This window comes from Clinocottus analis, unplaced genomic scaffold, assembly GCF_023055335.1.
Source record: "Clinocottus analis isolate CAN_PGR_092001 unplaced genomic scaffold, fCliAna1.0.p SCAF_16, whole genome shotgun sequence".
Classification (NCBI taxonomy): Eukaryota; Metazoa; Chordata; class Actinopteri; order Perciformes; family Cottidae; genus Clinocottus; species Clinocottus analis.
This window is the reverse complement of record NW_027175887.1, coordinates 1,625,090-1,646,336: the sequence shown is the minus strand read 5'-3', so window position 1 is coordinate 1,646,336 and position 21,247 is coordinate 1,625,090. Positions and strand designations below refer to the sequence as shown.

Here is a 21,247-nt window from a genome sequence, read left to right as displayed (position 1 = left end):
TTTTACCCTCACATTCACCACATCCTGCACACCCCCGGCTACAGCTACCGCTACAACTATAGCTACCGCTACCGCTACAGCTACAAGTACAGCCACAACTACAGCTGCAGCTATAGCTACAACTACAACTATAGCTACCGCTACAGCTACAAGTACAGCTACAACTATAGCTACCGCTACAGCTACAAGTACAGCTACAACTACAGCTACAGCTATAGCTACAGATACAGCCATAGCTACAGCTACCATTACCGCTACAGCTACAGCTACAACTACAGCTATAGCTACAAATATAGCTATAGCTACAGCTACAAATATAGCTACCGCTAAAACTACTTCCCTGCAGTTAATCTCTGCCCGTTTTGTTATTTCTGCCTCCAGTGTGGTTCAGTTCCACGACAACGTCTGTGTCCTCCAACAGCTCCAGTCAGCTTGCTGGCATAAAATCCATGAGTGTGTCCTGAAGTGCTGCGTCCTCCGGGCCGTCACATCATCTGAGTCCTCGGCATGGAGTCCTGCTGGTGTCCCGGGTACCAGTGACCAAAATTGTTCATGTATCCTCCAGAGTGCACCGGCGCGCCTTTGGCGGCCATGCTGATGTCCCACAGGGAGCAGGGGGAGGAGGAGGAGGCGGGCTGGGGGGCCAGGTGGTCTCCCTCAGGTCCACAGGGCCCGTTCTTCATGATCTTCTTGTATTTGGACCGCTTGTTCTGGAACCAGATTTTTACCTGAAGGACGAGGAAAAGGGAAGGAGTCAACGCTCAAATTAAGGGACGTATTGTCTCAGTGTCACTGTGTCCCTCTCATATTCTCCTGATCATGACGACGCTCGTCAAAGGAAACCATCACAAAATGAATAGCGCTTGACAACGGTAGTTTGGTTTAAGAGCCAAAACAAAATCAAATAACAGATGACGGATGAACATTTTCAGTAAAATAACTTCATTGTGAGAATAAAGGATTGAGTCAAACTGAAGATGGGCCGAGGTCGACTCTGGTGATCTGATCATGACAGTGAATACCCCGCTATGTGCTGCATAATAACATACAGCAGCCAGGACACATATTGGGATAAAGAAATCTAATTAGAATAGTTTTAATCCCTCCCCACATGTGCAACGAGCACACCTCTGGCACGTCAGTGAACAGGTGTGTCAATCCGGCCTCACGTTACGTCCTCTTTTGCATTTTTTTTTTAAAGCAAGATTATTACGAAATCAGCAGTTGGAATGAAAAAATGCGGAAGAGAATATTATGAATATTAAAAGCACAGAAGACGTGTGCACACGCCCTGACTACACCTGAACACAGCAACCACACGCACACCTGCTGCAGATGACAATGCAGCGTGGAACCTGCAATTAGGCTCTAATGAGCTGTACAAATGAACCCACGATTGTTAAAGTTGATGGCTTGACAAGCAGTAATATACGAGCGGCCGAAAATACCACGAGTGGGTTCGTCCTGGGTAATTGCCGCAGCGCTCGTCGGACACAGATGCGGAGAGGCCGGCTCATGCTCACCCTCCATGTTTGTGATGAGGAGGCGGGGCTTTGAAACCACTGGAAACGTTGAGTTTTAAGAAGCACTTTCATTCCTTTATCGTCATGAGAATAGTGCGTGTGTGTGTGTGTGTGTGTGTGTGTGTGTGTGTGGACGGGACGAACAGTATGGAGCCGCTCTCCGCTGCAGACGCTTCAGTGTGCGCTGTCGACATAATTGGCACCTTCTCAAGTTTCTTGCTCGCTTGCAAATTGAGCGTTAAATTACACAAAAACGCCTCTCGGGCCAAACCTGTCAGTCAAGACGGGACAAAATGAATCATAAATAATTACACGCAGTCAGCGAACGGACGATACCTTTGTGTCAAACGGGTTCTCGGCTTCGCGAAGGAGGGAAATCAAATTTCAAGAAAGTAAACGCCCAAAGGACCGGCAGCAAGAGGAGAGAGAGAGGAGGAGGAGAGCAAGAAAAGGGAGAAGAACGAGGAGGAGGAGGAGAGCAAGAAAAGGGAGAAGAACGAGGAGGAGGAGGAGAGCAAGAACAAGAAGGGGAAGAAGAAGAAGAAGAAAAAGAAAAAAGGAGAAGAAAAATAAGAAAGATGAGAACAAGAAGAAGAAAAGGGAGGAGGAGGAGAAGCAAAAAGAAGGAGAAGAAGAAACTTGGCACCAAAACCGTCCTCTCCTCGGCGCCGTCAGTCCTCTGAGTTATTACTCTGACTTTTTATAGACGTTTATGAAGACGGCTGAAGTGGTCCACGGAAGATTTATCATTCTATTCAAATATAAATCTAATAAATCTAATCTCAGACTGCTCTAACAGAACAAGCCCTTAAACTTCTTGTTTAGTTGGATCTATTGTTCCTGAGCATCTGCTGACGTCCATCACAGTGACACTGCAGCGTGGACGGCTGCAGATGCGTCACACGCCGCCGCCGCCGCCGCCGCCGCAGAGCTGCAAACCCTTTTCTCCACTTGATAGATTTAATAAACCGTGAAGCCAGAAAGAGAACGCGCTCGCCCTCGTTCCACGGCGACAACCTACAGGCCCGCCGTCATGTGCCGAGGCCGTGGAACCCTTAAGTGGAACCCTTAAGTGGAACCCTTAAGTGGAACCCTTAAGTGGAACCCTTAAGTGGGCGCCGCCGCCCCTCGAGTCAATCAACAGCACGTTAGCGCTAATGCAGCCTCAGTGACAGCAGCGCTGCGCTAACTATCGGTTTCATATTGCAGCAGCAGCTCGGGGGCCGCCGCGCCGCGCCGACGCCGTGGCCCTTCGACGCCGGCGTGAGCGGAGGAGGGTGGCCGAGAGGCAGGCCAGGTGCCGCCGTGTGTGTGTGTGTGTGTGTGTGTGTGTGTGGTTATTATTGTAATACTGGGCGAAAAAAGAAGAAGAAAAAAAAACGGTGGCGGAGATTTTTAGAAATAGAAGGCGTCTATTTGGCGGGGGTTTAAGATGAATGGCCACAGTGTGTGTGTGTGTGTGTGTGTGTGTGTGCGTGTGTGTGTGTGTGTGTGTGTGTGTGTGTGTGTGTGTGTGTGTGTGTGTGTGTGTGTGCGTGTGTGTGTGTGTGTGTGTGTGTGTGCGTGTGTGTGTGTGTGTGTGTGTGTGTGTGTGTGTGTGCGTGTGTGTGTGTGTGTGTGTGTGTGTGTGTGTGTGTGCGTGTGTGTGTGTGTGTGTGTGTGTGTGTGTGTGAGAGAGAGATGGATAGAGATAGCAGCGTCTGGGAGCACTGAGCGAGAGCGTTGGGCAGTTGGCTGCCGGCCTAATGGCAGCGAGGCCGGAGCGAGATGTGACGCACGATCGCTATCTGCAAGTGTGTGTGTGTGTGTGTGTGTTTCCGTTTGTGTGCGTGTATAAAAATGCACACAACATACGCGTCTGAATAAATGCACACTTGTGTGTGTGTGTGTGTGTGTGCGCGAATCGCAGAGGACTGATTGTTCTGCGTCTCCGTCTATTTACTGGGTCACCACCAGAGGAGAGAGGAGCCTGCCAACAACTCAAAGTCAAGTCACGACTCAAACCGTCTTGTCCCACACACACACACACACACACACACACACACACACACACACACACACACACACACACAAATGTAAGTCAAGATGGAAACCCAGCGAATACTTTATATCATTTCACTGTTTGGCCACGATGTCAGATTTGCTTCAAAGCCCTGCGCTCTCCCCGTGACCTTCAAATCGGAGGTGACCTTATTTACCGCGCCCGACTTCTAACTTGTTGTTTTCCAATCTCAACGGCAGTTCGGGGAGAGTAATTACTTGGCAGCAACACCTGTAATTAGTAAGACAACACGAGAAACACCTTTTGCAATTGAGTTCATTGAGGAGTTCTCACCTTGATGATCACGTTTCTCCGTAAAACAATTAATCCTCCGTCTAAAAATAGGAAAAGCTGCCACATTCACAAGCCAACAGAAATGCGTCTGCGTTCCTCCGACGAGCCGGATGCTTAAACGCCATCAGCTGAACTCTTGACCCTCGAGAGCAGGAGTGTCAAACTCATGTCAGTGAAGAGGCCGCATGCCGCTCACAGCATGATAACGCATCAATAACGACAACGTTTCTCTATGTTTGTATCATTGGTGAAGGTTTTGAGATGATAAACTCTATTTTAAGGTCTTTCAACGATTAACTACAAACATAAAGACCAAACATTCAGACATTTCTCTGTCTATCTGCCTGCTCTCCTCTGCAGATCCCCTCGCTTTGTGGCGCGTTTGTGACGCCACTTTGATGACGTGATCCATGTTTAACGACCTCCAACACAATAATATCAGAGCTCACGTCAGTTGCGACTGTGGATCCATGGTTTGCATGTCCGTGCTACTAGCAGAGGATCAGAGGTTTGAATCTCAGCTCTGCTAATTTTGATATAAATATATATTTTCTTCTGTTGGACTGGACCCCTGGCGGGCCGGGTTTGGCCCGCGGGCCTTGAGTTTGACACCTCTGCTGTAAAGACTCTGATGCCTTCAGTCAATCCCAGCTCAGAGCAGACAGAGCGATGCGTTGCTGCCGGCGGGCGAGCACGGCCGGACACATACCAAACCGCCACAGAGGGGCGGAGCCAAGCGGCCGGGTCGTCCATCACTCCCAGAGCAAGCAGAGCGGGTTCACTGGTACGGGGCCAGGTACACACGTCAGGAAACGTTGTGCGTTGGTGGAATTGTTGATGAGCGTGGTTATGAACGTTTTATTAGCACCGAGCCAAAAACCCAACGGCCCAACTGACGTACGCGTTGGATCCAGTTTGAGGCCGGACGCCGTCTGAGACTCGAGATGCGTCGTCTTAGACAAATGACGTCCTTGGATTTGCTAAATACGGAGAGTTGTATCAAACACCTGCTGAAGCCAGCGCGCTGAGCTGCTCTCTTCAGACTTATTTAAATATGAATCCAACGAACGGGGGGGCGGAGCAGCAGCGCGGTGCTCGTCACGGCGCAGCATGCGTTTCTTTTCTGCTCGTAGTTATTTGATATTTCAAAATGGACCAAACTATTTCTCCATTTACATTGAAGAAGAGGAGGAAACGTTTGCTCTCAACTGGGATTAAACGGTTAAAAAGTAAATGTGGCTTCTGGTTCACAGAGGAAGAAAAAAGTCAAACGAAAACACCACTCCTCCTGTGAAGCTGTGTCTGATGGCGTTCAATCTATTGTGTCCAAAAAATACTTTGGGAATAAAAGAAAAGAATCAAGACGTACGCAGTGTTGATGCAGAGCTCTGCTTTGATGACGCAGTGCAGTGAGTCAGATGCCCTCGAGGAGAGAAAGTCGCTGACACTTTGTTCAACTTTCTGCTCCTGTAACTGCAGCAATAATTTAAAGTGCAGTAATATGTAAATTTGTAAATTGTTTGCGCTCGTTTATGTATAAAATGTTCTTCAATTTTGCTTTTTTGTGCCGCGCTCATTAGATAAATCTCTTTTTTATTCTTTTTTTTTCTTGATGAAATCCCCTCAAAATGATAAAAAGAGAGAAAGAATGAGGCCAAACTGAGCATGTGATGAGTACCTGCGTCTGCGTGAGGCCCAGCTTGGCCGCCAGGTCGGCCCGCTCGGGCAGCGCGAGGTACTGGGTCTGCTGGAAGCGCTGGTTCAGGGCCTGCAGCTGCAGGCTGGAGTAAATGGTCCGGGGCTTCCGGATCTTCTTCCCCTTCCCGTTCAGCCGCACCTCCCCGTTCTCGATCACCGTCGTGGGCTTCTCGTGGTCTGAGAGGAAGAGGAGGAGGAGGAGGAGGAAAGTTAGCGCCGAGATAAATGCCTCAAGAGTAACAGAGACCCTCTGTTCTTTTTTTTACTTTTTAAAAATAAGATTGCTTATGACTAACAACTACATGCCGTAAAAAAAGATCTGTAAAATGTAAGTACGTAAGAAAAACACAAATACGTTCCTCTATTAGACATCAACACATTCATTCTCCAGGAAATGCGTACGTATGCGTTTAAACTGATGAACGTAATGTTGTCTAACAAACCGTGACGTCGAGGGTTCGAGCGCGAAGCGGGATCTGAACTTGTGATGCTTTTAAAACACAAAGGATTTGGAAGTTATTGCGCGAGAGCAAAACGATCCTGTAACACGTGTTGGTGGATTCAGTCCAGGCCGCTGATGTCACGACTGTAGACGCTCGACGGGTGAAGAGATGAATCCTCTTTTCTTTTACGTGCGAGGTCAGCCCCGTCGATTTTTTTTGCATATTTTTTTCTTCTCAAGAAAGCTGTACAACCGTGTACGTCCGCCCACGCTGATCTCTTGTTATGACATGAGCTCAGAGCTCATAGCTCACGGTGTGTGTGTGTGTGTGTGCGCGTGTGTGTGTGTGGAGCAGCTGTGGACGTGCCGAGGGCCCCACAAGACGCTCAGGATCCTGTGACCGAGACTGGGCTCGCGTAGCCGGCAGAGACGGCAGTGAGATGACGGAGGAAAAATAAATAAAATAAAATGTGAGAGGGTGTACATTCTCCAACAAGCACAACTAGTTGTTTTTTTTTTAGCTTTATTGTTTTGCTCTATTGTTTGGAGTCCCTCAGACCACCCTACTTGTAAAATACCCGCCCAACCCCTTTCAATTTGATTTTTTCCATTGTTCTAACCCTTATTAAGACCAAACACACAGAAAGCTCTTAAAGCGGTGAACCCCTCACACACACACACACACACACACACACACACACACACGGGGCCGGTATGCGACGTGCTCCGGGTCGGTTGGTCCCTGTTGGATCTCATAGTGGTTGTAAAACTCGAATAAGATAAATCAAATTGTAGTTCTTCGTGAACTGGGACCAGTGCTGCGTAATAAAGTGCTGCGCTGTCAACATTAATCACAAATAATATGATAACCTTTTTTGTTTTTAACCGCTGACAGACGTAATGCAGACGTGCTGAAATGTGTCATCAGTTCAAGAAGTAAAGCATACTGGTGGTCAAGGCGATGTCACGTGTGTTTGGTCTTATTCTATTTTATTTCTAGTAAGGTTTCTTCATTTGAGGAGCGGAGGACGCCAGTCAAAAGTGCTGAGGCGTGGCTTTTTTTTTCACTCACTATTCAACTAATTGGCGTCTATTCACCGTACAAAAGAAATGTTTTGGCATCAACTTAACTTAAATGATTTAGAGTCATAAATCAAATTTCAGTTGGGCTGAAATCACTCTACGTCAAATAAGTAGATGTTTCTGCTGCATTTAATGTAGAAAAGATGCAGCAATATAAGATTTTACAGATCGGTAAAAATAGTTTGACTGATTATCACAAAATATTTGTTAAAAAAAATACTTTTTTATGTAAGATTCCGTTGTCATTGTGTCCTTGTATTTGGCTGCTTGGAAACTTTACACTATTTTAAATGAACACAATAAACACGGAGGCCGTGCACGTGGAGCTTTCAATTTTAGAGAAAAAGATGCGCGCTTTCATTTAAATATACATCTAATTATATGTATATACAAGGATAATTATTATCATTAGCAGCAGCAGAACTAGATCGCTCTTAATCCCTTAACAGCATGTAACAAACACGTCGAGTGACAAGCAGACACTTCCGGGTGCAGCGGCGCGCGCGCCGCTCTTCTGCGCCATCACAAACCAGAGCAATGAAGCATCCCATCAAATGAGTGCACAGAATAATACACCTAATTATTGTTTAGTTTACCGCACCGTCACTTTCCTAAAGAAATACGTACGTCATCGCGTATAAAAAAAACACTTTTTACAGTCTATACACTAATGGGTGGTCAGTCACCGGCAGAAGCCTTCAAAGTAATTGAATGCCTATTAAAAATGTGTTATTAAAATAAAATGACCTGTTTTATCCCGAATGTTATTGGTGCGGTATTTTATTTGGGAATTCATAAAACATTTAAATACAAGGAAGTATTTTCGGTTCAATTAACATTTTATTTGAATCATATTGGACAGACTTTGTCAGGTGTGATTTATTAATATTGTTACAATTACTATTATTCCTAAAGGCCTCGTGGCGTGTGTGCATGTGTGTGTGTGTGTGTGTGTGTGTGTGTGTGTGTGTGTGTGTGTGTGTGTGTGTGTGTGTGTGTGTGTGTGTGTGTGTGTAGGGAGCGCGTGCGGGCGGCAGCATCAGGGCGGATGTTATTCGGGAGAAGATGGGCTGAGGGTTGGCGGGCTGCTCTCGGGCCGCTGCGGGACACCACAGGCCCGGTGCCGGCTGCTTCTTGTGGAGAGTCCCACGGCCTCCGCGGGCCTTGAACTCATCTCCCGACCAAAACCCCCTAAAGTACACTGAACACGGCGCTGTGGCCGATCTGTGTGTGTGGATCCAATTATTCTGCTCTGCTGTGGGTTATTTTTTATGTTTTTTACACAACACAACCATTTCCACCATTAAATATAAAACATCTGTGAAGAATAATTCCTCAACTCCCTCTTCTCTACTCTCCCAATGAGATTTACGTTACATAACGTTTGTGTGTATTGTTGCCTTTAAGGTCTTCTGGGATTCATCATTTTGATTTGGGCTGTTGCTTTTTTTAATATTCACGGCGACACAAAAAAAATCATAAATTACTATAGTTTTTTTAAACACCCAATAAACGTACCACGTCCTAATGAAACAAACGGTTCTGATTGGCTAACAGCTCTTTTGCCTTACTTTGTTTGCTCTATTTTCAGCTCAACGACAAACCCACAACGCGACGTCCACGCGGCTGTCGGGCCCCGTGCGGAGCCCCCACTCGGGGTACACATTAATATGACTCTGGTAGACATGAAGAAGACACAAAAAAGGTGCAAACATGCATATTGTCTAGAAAGAAACTGTCCTGTGAAACCTACCTGCATCCTCCAGCCGGCTGTGTCCGAGCGCGCCGCCGTGACCCCCGTGCTGATAGGGCAGGTAGGCGCCGGGGTGGTGCGCGCTCACGGGGCTGTGATAGCCCGGGTAGCCCAGCGGGCGGCCGTACGACGCCGCGCCGGAGGAGAAGGGCCCGTCATGCTGCGAGGGGCCGACAGCGTGGAGGCCGTGGACCGGGTAGTGGTTGTGGGACAGGCCGGGGGAGGACTGCTGGTGTCCGGGGTAGCCGTGGCCGCCGAACTCCAAAAACGCCGACTTGGAGGGGTCGGGCGGGACCAAAGTGTCCGATATAGAGCTCATAGTCATCATTGGGGAGATGTGCAGGGATGTGGTGGGAAATGAGAGAGAGCGGCTCGGCTACCACCTCCAGGCGGGGGGCATTATAAAGTGACCCACCATCAATATAAAAAAAAGAGAAGAAAAAAATGTATGTGGACTAGCGGAGAAGAGTTCTGGTTCCCATAAACCAACAGCAGCTTTTTTTTTCTTTCTTCTTTAAAAAAAAATAATATTTTACCTTTGATTAATGTCAACACACTCCTGGTGCAACGAGTAAAGCGGCTTTATGTGCGCTTTCCCACCGCTACATCCCCTCAAACGCGTCGCAGGACGGGCCGACGTGAAGCACTGACCGCCGCACTCGGTAAGAAAAACAACTGCAACGACACCCAGGAAGTTCCGACCAAAAAACAAACAAACAGAGGGGCCAGTGAACTGATTTAATATCCTTCCAGTCCGGGTTATCCTGCCGTCTTCTCTCCCTCTTAAAAACAACCCGCCTTGCGGTGCTCGCGTCCTCGCGTGATGTGAGGAGGCGGTGTGGCGGCGCAGAGCCGCGGAGTGATCCTCCTCCTTCGCTCGCTGCGCGCCCCCGCCGCGTCAGACACCTTTCCCCCCCCTCCCCTCCCCACTTCGCCTCGCAACCCTGCGCGCTGATTGGCTGCAGCGGCTCGCCGTGTCACGCGAGTCAAACTAATGACGATCAGCGAGAGCGGCGGACCCGGCTCCTCTCGTTTTTTTTGTTTTTTTTCAAGGTGTGTGTGTGTGTGTGCCGGGGAGCGGGCCGCAATGCCCCTGAAATAAAAAATAAAAAAATAAATCTGAAGTGAGGGGCCACTTTAACCATTAAAATATAATTAATAAAATGTGAAATTCTGGACAAACGGATTCCTTTCATGATATGTTCACTGGCCTTTAAGGCCGTCGGTTTATTTATTGAAATGAATAACGTATTAGATAAAATAAATAAAGAGACACATGAGGACAATGTTATACATGCAGGTGACTGCTGACAGATATGATACATCACGATGTTATTAATTTGTACTAACGAGAAGCTGAAGTGCTCTTGGTCTCTGGTTCACGTGGTTCTACTACATTTTTGCATTGTATATATATATATATATATATATATATATATATATATATATATATATATATATAATTTTAATAATAATAATTATATAGATAATTGTAATAATAATTATATATATATATATATATATATATATATATATATATATATATGTATATATAAATATATAAAGATAATTCACCAATGCTGAGTCATGATTTCATAAAAATGGACACTGGCAAGTTGGTTCATGAACGCATCGCCCTTCCAAAATAAAATCCTCGCCGCTTGCCAAAGGCTAAATAAGGCGGTTCAGACCAAAGTGCCTCCATAAACCGCTGTTGAAAGGCCGCAGACCTTATTATCATAATATTTTTTTATGGAACACACACTTATACTCTTCCACGCGACTCCAAGGAAGAAAAAAAAAGACTCAAATTATTTTATTTGTCTTTCTTTCATGTTGTATTTTGTGCTGGGGGGGTTCGGCTTTGAGGAAAACCTAATAAGGCTCAACGTGATTTTACGCCAGAGTACAACACACACGCACACACACACGAATACACGCACGCACGCACGCACACGCCCCGAGGGCACCGGCTGTGGTCCCAACACGAGGGACAGTTACAACAAACATCTCCTCCAGAAACTGCCCGGCTCGTTTCGGCGGCAGAAGCTCGGACGCTGTCGTTTCCTCTCGGCTCGCTCGTTCCGCTCCTCCGCGGTGGGAGTGCGGGACCGTGGGCCTCGCGCTCACCCCCCACACCCCCACACCCCCCACACCCACCCTGGACCTGCTGGATCAGGATACATCTATATGGAATTCCTTGACATTTCATTTTCCATATAAAGTGCTATTTTAAGCACGTTATTCGCCGCATGCGAATGAACGCAACGTGACCTGTGGAGTGGACGTGATGGTGCAGAGAGAGAGAGAGAGAGAGAGAGAGAGAGAGAGAGAGAGAGAGAGAGAGAGAGAGAGAGCCACGGGTTCAGTTAGGCCACTTTAAAAATACTGTACACGTACTGTAGTACAGTTCTACCAGAGTATCATATATTTAACAAAAAAGCAACGTTAAAGACATTAAAACAATATATATATATATATATATATATATATATATATATATATATATATATATATATATATAGTAATACATAAATGTATACACACACACACACATACACACACACACACACACACACACACACACAGACACACACACACACACACACACACACACACACACTGCTCCAACAACATTTCAGCTGATGATACCTTGTTCTGTATTTCTGCATGGTTGTGCACGCGGGTGTGTTTACGTGCAGTATTTGGTTTGAACGTGTGGTTTTGCTGCTTAAGTAAAGGACCCGAGTGCTTCTTGCATCACTGCTGCTGGAGGATTTCCTCCTCCAGCTGGAGGTCAAAGGAAGGCTCGATACAGACGTTGTCAGACGGGGCCCCGAGGCCCTCTTTAGTCACTAATCTTGCTTTGACAGGACTCTTTAAAGACTCTGCTGTCACTCTGACCGGCAAAACACACACAGAAAAAAACTGTTTAAATCTCTAAAATGCGTATTTGTGTCAAAAAAAACGTGCAGCTATTGTCGTGACAACTGGAAAAGATAATCATTAGAACCGCAGACAAAGAGAGAAAGACAGACGGAGAGAGAGAGAGAGAGAGAGAGAGAGAGAGAGAGAGAGAGATGTGTTGGCATGTTTCCTCCTGGTTTCTCTTCTCCTCCATGTGTCTTTACCAACGTGCTGATGTGCAGAGAGTTATTGCGCGTCGCAGAGCCTGCGCTCCGGCTTTCATCCAGGGCCAACATTCCTCCGCTCCCTGATTTCACCTCTGTGGGCACGCCCTCCTCGCTGTGTCAACGCTGTTATTTGGAGGCGCAGTCTTGCTATGTTGTCCAAATGTCTTTATTCATTTCTTCTCTCCTTTTTGTTGTTGTTGTTTTGTTGCTTTTTCGCGCACCCTGAGGAAGGTCGACGGCCATTATCGCTCTCTTAAGAATCATTCGTGCAAGTCAGAAAGTTGAGGGGTTTCTCTCCGGCAGTTACCAAGTCGACTTCAATCTCAGCCTCGGAAATGGGGCTCGACCCGGAATATATGTGCACAAGAAATAGATGCAAAACACGAAGAATTCAACACCGTAAATCATTTCTTCATGGAAGCTATAGCAGGACTTCATAGAGCCACTCATCCTGTAATCCTCTCATTGAACACGATATGGATGAATTGCCCTCCGAGGTTCAGCGCGAACGCCTCTGATTCAACGAGTAACACAGGTTAATGACTGTGTTCAAACAAGCTCACTGAGGCTTTCTTTCTCTTTTTTTTGGGGCCTGCGGTGAGGCAATTTGTCATCCGACGTCAAGGGGAGATGAGTTACGGTCCGACAGCAGGGGACGGAGCGCATGCACAGGAGCTTGTGGGAACGCATGCAGGTCACTTTACGCCTTCAGGGGACAACGAAAAAGAAAAAAGAAGAGAAGGGACGACAGGATGACGACCATTTTAATGAGTTTTAAGTGGTTTTCTTATTATATTCTTTGGGTAGAAGTAATTCTCAGTTTGTCCCGTCATGAATAAATGCTGAGTAAAAAGATGCTGAGACAGACTTGACTTAGAGCGCCATTGTTTAAAAAAAACACATCAAAACAGCAGTTTAGTCTGCTACAAAAAAACTCATGAGTACACCTATAGATTCATCCGCAACAGAAAATAGTCCCCGACAAATGCGCTGATGAATGACGTTTGCTAAAATATACAATTTTGGGGTGAAATTATTTCACCTTTAAAAAATATATAAAATCCCTTCACAGAGCCAGTGGCCATGTTTCTACAGTAGCCCAGAAAGGACAAACCAAACACTGGCTCCAGAAAGCCCCTGTAGTTATGAAACCTCAACACGAGTTGCCACTAAATCCTACATACTGCACGTTTAAAGCCTTATGGATTCAACCTCACAATGTTCAATCTCTGCTTCATAAAAATATGAATGAACATAATGACAAATATCTAATGATTATATTGTTGTTAAAGAACATACATGATTTGAATAAAGAACCTAATATATTGTATGGTCCAACATATTTAAAGTTATTACCTTGAGAACACTGAGCAACATTAGCGTTTATTTGGAGTTGATCGTACAACCACTTGGCAATTCTAATATTTCCTCTCTTTTTTTTTTTAGCTCTGTTTTGGTCTCCACATAGTCAGATAGTGTACACGTTTTCCTTCTTCAAGACCAGAGCAACATTAGCATACATTTGGAGTTGTTCATATAACAAAGTGTAAGTCTAATATTCACTCTTTTTGTTTTTTTTAGCTCTGTTGGTCTCCACCAGCTCCCGATGGAAATCTGTCTCTTTAGCTGTCAGTCTGTTCACCAGCTTGGAGCTAACTTTGTTCGCTACAAGCTAATTGTGTTTTTCTAAAGCTGCAGGGTGCTGCTTTAAAGAGGCTGATGAGGACTGTAAAACCAAAACAAGCAGCTAAAAGATGCTAAAACTCCTCATAGAGTTGAGGGGAAGTGTGAAGTTGGAAGTCAAGTCTTTGTTGTTTTTTCCCTCATTGACCCCTTTTACTTTACATACAGTTCTTTGACCCATTGTGGATCTAAAGACTATTGCTTAGAGCAGCTTTACCATAATGTCTATACATCTAACACCTTCAACTCAATCGTTATGACCATTAAAATAGATCATAAATGAAACAACAGCCCATGAATGAATGAATAATTCTTCTTAATACAGTAAATGTGGACCGCAATACCCAATACCACACAGTGCGTTCTTTGACCGTAAAGTGTCTGGAGCTGAAAGGTATTTTTGTAAATAAAGATAATTATTTCAGCCAAGCCAAAATCGATCTCCTTCCTGTTAACCTCCGACCTTCTCGTCATCTCCTCCGTTTCTTTTCCTCTACTCAGACTTTACCATCGTTCATCATTCTCAGGCATTTCCTTTAGATGCGGCAGCACTCTGGCCAACGTGTGCATCGACTGGAGTAATATACCAACAATGTTATTCAAGAGAGACGTCGAGACTAGCAGGCGACACGGAGGGATGAGGAAGGGCAAGAAATGTTCCACGGTGACGCCCTCTTTGACTAAGATTACTGGGTTCTGAGGGTTGATACTGGAAATTAATTGACGTGAAAAGTGTCCCAAAGTGCACCCATTTGTTGAATAGAAGCAGGACCGGTCAGATGGTCCGAGAGGTTGGAGTCAGATTATCCAACCCAACTACTTCTGGGTGAAACCTGAAGGGACCACACCTGAAATATCCGTCACGATCGCTCACCGGATAGAAGAAGAAAAAAAGTGTGCACACATTCCTTTCGAGCAATTGCAGATCCGTAGAGGTGGAAATGTAATGGCTGTTTAGACAGACATATTTGGTAATAACTCATTACAATATTCCCCCAGATCTAGGGAAATTAATGTTATTATTATTATTATTATGATGACCCGCTGCAGAATGATAAGACCCAGTCTGCAAATGAAAAGATGTACGTACATTTATTTAAAGTCAGATAGAAGTTGACGTGGACTTTTTCTTCTTTTGACTGATTAAGACTCTCAATTTGGACATAAACATGCTTTGTGTAATTCCTAATACTTTGGAAAACCAGAATGTATCATAGTTTTCAAACCCAATATAGGTGGAAAAATTCTCGATGCTGTGTGTTTTTTTCACGTTTTTTGGAAAGACCTGATCTTAAAGACCTTCAAGAGCTTAAAGATCTTTAAGAGCTTCAAGAGCTTCAAGAGCTTAAAGACTTTAAAGACCTTCAAGACCTTCAAGAGCTTTAAGACCTTCAAGACCTTCAAGAGCTTAAAGACCTTAAAGACCTTCAAGACCTTCAAGAGCTTAAAGACTTTAAATACCTTCAAGACCGTCAAGACCTTCAAGACCTTCGAGACCTTTAAGACATTCAAGACCTTCAAGAGCTTAACAACCTTCAAGACCTTGAAGACCTTAAAGACCTTAAAGACCTTCAAGACCTTCAAGGGGCAAACAATGAGATCAGGAGCATTGCGGTTGCCTCTCGGCGGCTCTCAACTTGGCGGCGGATTTTTCTCCATCCTTTTTCAAACTTTTTCAATGACTTTTTTGTATGTGTACAAATAAGTCAGACAGGTTTGCATGAAAAATACTAAGATCTGAATTAAATTCAGAACCCTTTATTGCATTGTAACCCTACTGGTCCTGCGTGCGTGATGTCATCAGCCAACCACGGGGCAGTTTGAGGAGGGAGAGAGCGAGTTCAAGTCCATTTAGCTCACGCTGACGAACATTTCGGTCTGACGTCGAGGAAGAGAAGCAGGTTGGCACTTTTTTTTTTTTAGCTTTCCCGATAGCAGTGAACCACAAGCAGGCTGGCATGTTAACGTGCGCACACACATGAAAGCCGCGTGCGCCCGCGTGTTCCTCTGCTACCCTGCGAGGTGAGGTGAGGCGAGAGGTTAGGTAGACGTTGCAGTGTGCGCCTCTCTCGGCTGAAACTGTAATTATGGCGTGCCATTATGGAGCGCAGAACAAAGGCGAGCCCTGCAGCTCTGCAGCAGCCGGAGAGCAGGGGATGTACCGCTGCCTCTATTCACACCGCAGTTAATAACAATACTCGTCAACGCACTGCAGACAGCGCGGCGTCAATCCTCCCACGTGTGTCTCCTTGGGTGTGTGTGTGTGTGTGTGTGCGTGCGTGCGTGTGCGCAAGAGACGGAGCGGCGAGGGTGTGTGTGAGACAAAGAGAGAGGGAAAGACTGACTGTGACCTGTTTGCGTGTTTGTACGTTGCAGATGGAGGCTCTGCACGAGACCTTGAGGACAAGTCGAGGTTTCACGAACACCTCTCTCCATCTGCAGCTGTGCTGCAACACGCAGGGCTTCACCGAGGCGAGTCCATGCGTACAGATGAGCCGGCCGAGAGGTTTCGTCATGGGCGATCAGCCGGCGACTGATCCAGAACCCAACAAACAAAGTGAGCGGCGGTGCTTTTGATGGACACAGCACAAGGCCACCGACAGGGACATCATGTGGGCCACGCAAACCGGTCCGGGCAGAGTCCATGCAAACTGTTTACGAGGGTGCATCCTGTGCATTTCGACAGGGTCACTGCATTCAACTTGACTGACTGACAACCATCGTGACTGGCGAGGGAATAATGATTTGCGTGTATAATGACTGCCCCGACAAAAGGTCAACATTCATTTAAGTTTCTAGAATTTACTAGAACATTTTTTCGCAATGTTTTATTACTGGCTTGATGCGTGTGATGCGAGAGGAAGAAGGGCATGCCAGTTCCTTTGAGAATTTGCCAAAAACACTGAGTGCCAGTGGCGGTGAACAACAAACAGACTGGCATGATACAAATACTTAACTTGAGTCTTTATATCGAGCTACTTTGTACTCTTCTCGAATACCGATGGAAATACTACCTGTTTTACCGAACAGCTATAGTTACTTTTAATAATGTTACATTACAAAAAAATAAGGCCTCTAGTTTCCTGAAACTGGACGTAGGCGAGAGAACAAGAGGTCATGACATGCAAATTGCAAAAAAAACATTTTTGCAATTCTGCTGTACACAGGCGTTGGCCAACGCAGCTCGGCACAGGGTGGAGGAGAGGCTAAATATATTATTAGCAGGACTACAGAACGGACTAGTGGCGCCAGTCACATTAATTACCGGGTATTGGTCCTTGATACCTTTTGAAGCATCAACTGAAATAACCCAGTGCTAGTTGTACTCGTACCGGCATCGTAACTTTTTCAAATAGTAAGGTTTCCAAATAAAAACATACACATCACCCCGAATATTAACATACAGAGGCCAAGTATGCCGTCAGTAGTCTAATGAAAAGCCAGCTGATGAAAGAAAGTCCTCGTCACGTGTCAGATATTTATGAGTTGCACCAAAGTGATGTTTCCCTCCATCTAAACCTCTCAGATAGTTTCAGTTAAGACACTTTTTTTTGGGCCAAAATGGTAAATGATCTAAAATTGCACAAAAGAATCAAAGCTTTAGCCCCAAAAAAGATCTTGAGTTGGCAAAATGTTTTTTTCCCCTTCTTCTCTTCGAGCCCATAATCATGTAAAATCACCTCCTAGATACTGCTGGACTAATACATGATTATCTTATCTTATATTGTTCATCTTCTGACCCTTTGGAGGGGTTTGGGAACCACCGGGATAAACTTCCTCACTGCATACGATGTATTTCTAGTAGCTTCTCCACAACCACATTGATGCGCTAACAGTCTCATAATGTCATGAGTTATCATACATCAGTCACTGCAGACAATTTTCAGCAGAAGCCGTGTTTGTTATAGTTGTATATTTACATTGATTTATGCGAGGAGAGGATCTGAATTCCTTTTCTGGCTGACTTTGAAATAAAAAACCCCAAAAATATACACAGACATCATGTTTAGTGAAGTACCTGTCATGCATTAGATGATATCACGGACGGTTTGCAACGCACATCTGACTGTCTCTGACACCTGGCTGGCATCGGATCACTGAGTGAACCGACGGCGTTCAGGTGCCAAAATGTAATTAACGGCATTCAAGAGATTAATTACATTTTGAAGTTGTGCAACTTAGAAGTGTGATGGAATTTCCTCTTCTCAAGTGAAACTATTTTTACTTTCAATATATTTAGAACGTATACTTAAGGACAAATAAAATTATATATATAATTTGTATTTTTATGGAAGCAATAGGGAAATGGTACATGTACATTCAGTACACGTATTCTCATATATCCAGTAGACATGGCTTATCCAAATTGTCTGACCACAGCATGAACTTAGCAGTCCACACACAGAAAAGAAAGGAGATGAAAGAACAGACGATAGCGTTTTCAGCAGCTGTGTTCTCAGATCTTGCCTTCACCCTCCAGTTGACCCCGCAGTATTTATCAACTCATTTCAACTAGCCAACTAACAGTGAAAACATGTCACTGGGAAAGTTTAGCGTGTCCTCTCTCACAGCTGACAGAGGGACCAGATGCAGTGACACTAAAGTTAAATGTTGGCCCTTCATCGTGACAGACGGCTGGCCGCGTGGAAGAGGAGTAGAGAAGTTCAGAAAATCTAAAAAAAAAAGCATGGTAAAACACATACGAGTGCTCAAGAGCTGAGCGTCTATGTTTTATGTAAACAGATTTCAAATGTCTTTTCAAAGTGACGGGAGAAGTATTCAGAGCCTCTCCTTCACTAATAGGGCTAATCAAACAATTTAAAAATACAAAAATGCTGCTTCTCCTCATACCTTCTGCTCTCAAAGTACCCCCAGATTCACACCTTTGAAAAAAAGGGTTTTATTCCTGATGAGCCCACATACAACTTAAGAAAGCCAAAAATACAACAAAAAACACTCAACACCGAAGAGTTAAACACATAAATCAACAGGCAGATTAGTGAATGCACTTATTATACTCCAGCCAAAGTTTCCTCTTTGCCATTCAGGTTTACTAAAACCACCTCAGTTTAATGGCTTGAGAACTGTTTGTTTAAAGAAAAGTGAGTGAGGTTATTTCTGACAATAAGCCTCTACTTATGCAAAGTATGAATTTACTACATAATAATCCACAAGAACACATATCTCATTGAGCACATAAATACAGGAGTGCACATGTTTGCGCATGTTTCATTCATCCGTGTGTAGAAAAGGAATCTGCTAATCCTTCAATAGTCCTGAGGATAAGGCCGTAAATCTTCCCTGTTAAACTCTGCTGAACCAATTCCAAACATTGAAATAGCTCATAATTATCTTTATCACCGCCGTGGTCAAATTGTTTGTGGTTTTGTTGTGAAGTGGTACGCGGAGCGAGGCCAGAACCAAATCCTTTAGTGATGCTCGCACCAAACCCCAGGCATCGCTCGCTCGAGGGCCCGAACATGCAGTATGTACGTTATTCTACCTACAAGATGAGACGGGTGGACAGAAAAAGGCTGTCACTTGTCAAATAGCAAGTTTAAACAACGTGTAATTAGTTCAAATGAATGACATTGTCTTGCTTGAGTACAGCAACGTGACTGTAGAGCGGTTGCATTTTACAGCGTCAGCAACCCAGTCTCACCTTCATCCGTCATTTATCTCTCTGGTTTTGACTCTAACGATGTGCAGACTCTATGGATTAAGACAGATTTGAACCCCACGTTTCTTTGACGGCAAACTTCATTAATTAGAGGTAAAAAAAAAATTTGCATTTTCACGGTGCAGTTTACCTCAAAGAAGTTGTTTCAATAAGATTCAAGTCGTATTTTTACATGCACTGCTGAACTCGGGTGAACAGATGTGGGTGGGTGGTTTCCAGAAAAGGGGAATGGGTGTGTCGGGTCCTCCAGAACATTACGTTCAGTGTCAACGAACAGAGGTAATAATAAGTATTATTTCAACGTTGCAAAAGGATCTTGAAAGGCAGCAATGATCCAAAGGCTCCCTCCTGACTGCAGGCCATATGTCATGTTTGGACGTTGCAAAAATACGTGATCGCGGTTCTTAGAAAGGAAATCGCAATTGTAAAAAAAAAAAATCTGAATCGGCAAATCAGCGAGAGTGAAGAAGAAGAGGGCTGTTAATGTCTTTGTGCTTCTTCAGGTCTTCACATGTCTATACATTGTTCCACATGTTTCCTGTTTGTGTGAAACAGCTACACTTGGATGAGAAAAGTGTGACGCAGACGCACAACGGATTAGAAAACTAGCAAGTAAGTATAGAAACAGAGCAGCAGGAAGGACGCACAAACTCAGGTTCAGACTAAAATGCCCAATTCAACACAGGTTTGCATGGATCGTGGTCACCCTGGTCCTGCCTAACACCCACTGCTGTTTTCATTATTATTATTAGTTGCATTGCAATTAGAATTGCCAATGCCATTACGGCTTTTATTTTCATGCTTTTCATCATTATTATTCAATTACATCCACTGTTGCTGTTATTTCTGGTAACTTTTTCATCATGTCACTACTCTCTATCTGCATCATTTCTGTTATTATCTATATTGATGTTCATTCTGTACTCTTTTATTGCTCTTTGAAACTGTATTTTCTGATTTATTAGTCACATCCAACCATAATCTGTATCCTATTCATTCACAGCAATTTAGAGTCAACGAGTTACCTAAATATTATACATTATATAGGATGCGACTGTCCGACAAACACGGGCCAATGAGTCTGTAGAGATCCCCAAAAGAATTCAAACAACAGGAAACAGCGACTTCAACTGTTTTAAAGGTACATCCATAGTGTTGAGCCAATACATCGGTTGAGTTAAAGCAAGAAGCGAACTTAATGAACCCGAGAACAAAAACGTCGGGTGATTCTCACACGAGCGATTGTGGTTTTAATATTATTACCATTATATATATTCTAAATCATGTTTTGTTGACGATTCCCTATCCATTCACCCGATTTTCAAACCTTTTTTTGTTTTCTGACAACTTCTGTAGGGTTAAATAAAAGAAGAGTACTTCAATTTACCTTGTATTGTTGTATTTCAATATATTTTGATGAGTAATATATTTTGTCAGGTACATTATATTGGGTGAAATATACCCGACGTTAGCGATAGTGTTACTGTTTCTACTGTCAGTGTTCTAGAGGTAAAGTTGTCATACATCATCAGCTTGTAACTATTGGACGAGGGGTAAAATGACATGGTTATGCCTCCATGGCAGACGTGTCGAACTCAAGGCCCACAGGCCACTGCCGGCCCTCCGTACAATTATATTCAGCCTGGCGGAAAATGTCTCACGTCTATCATAACTGCCCCTTCGGAGAGCCAGTTTTGGGTGCCAGTTTTGGAATTTGGGTGTTTTGGGTGCCACACAGAAGCCTCTGTAGTCTGAACTGCGCGGATGCTCTGCATGTTTCGAAGCACATACCTGCTGTGTGAGCAGCTTCTCTCTGAGATGAAGCTCAACAAAAACCCACACAGGAGTCGTCACCTTCACTGCATCTTACGGGTTTCCACAGAACCTAACCCCAAACACTAATGGACTGGCAGCCA

The 21,247-nt window shown here is 44.6% G+C and overlaps 1 protein-coding gene across 1 annotated transcript; it reads right to left on the bottom strand.

Annotated features, from left to right (window-relative positions):
- Nucleotides 1–346: 346 nt before the first annotated feature.
- Nucleotides 347–9,639, bottom strand: LOC137786876 (homeobox protein Dlx4a-like). Its single transcript, XM_068579006.1, has 3 exons — nucleotides 8,835–9,639; nucleotides 5,537–5,733; nucleotides 347–728 (listed from the first exon to the last, which is right to left on the bottom strand). The coding sequence occupies exons 1-3, from the start codon at nucleotides 9,160–9,162 to the stop codon at nucleotides 486–488; spliced, it is 768 nt and encodes a 255-aa protein (XP_068435107.1). The 5' UTR covers nucleotides 9,163–9,639; the 3' UTR covers nucleotides 347–485.
- Between the last annotated feature and the right edge of the window lie 11,608 nt (nucleotides 9,640–21,247).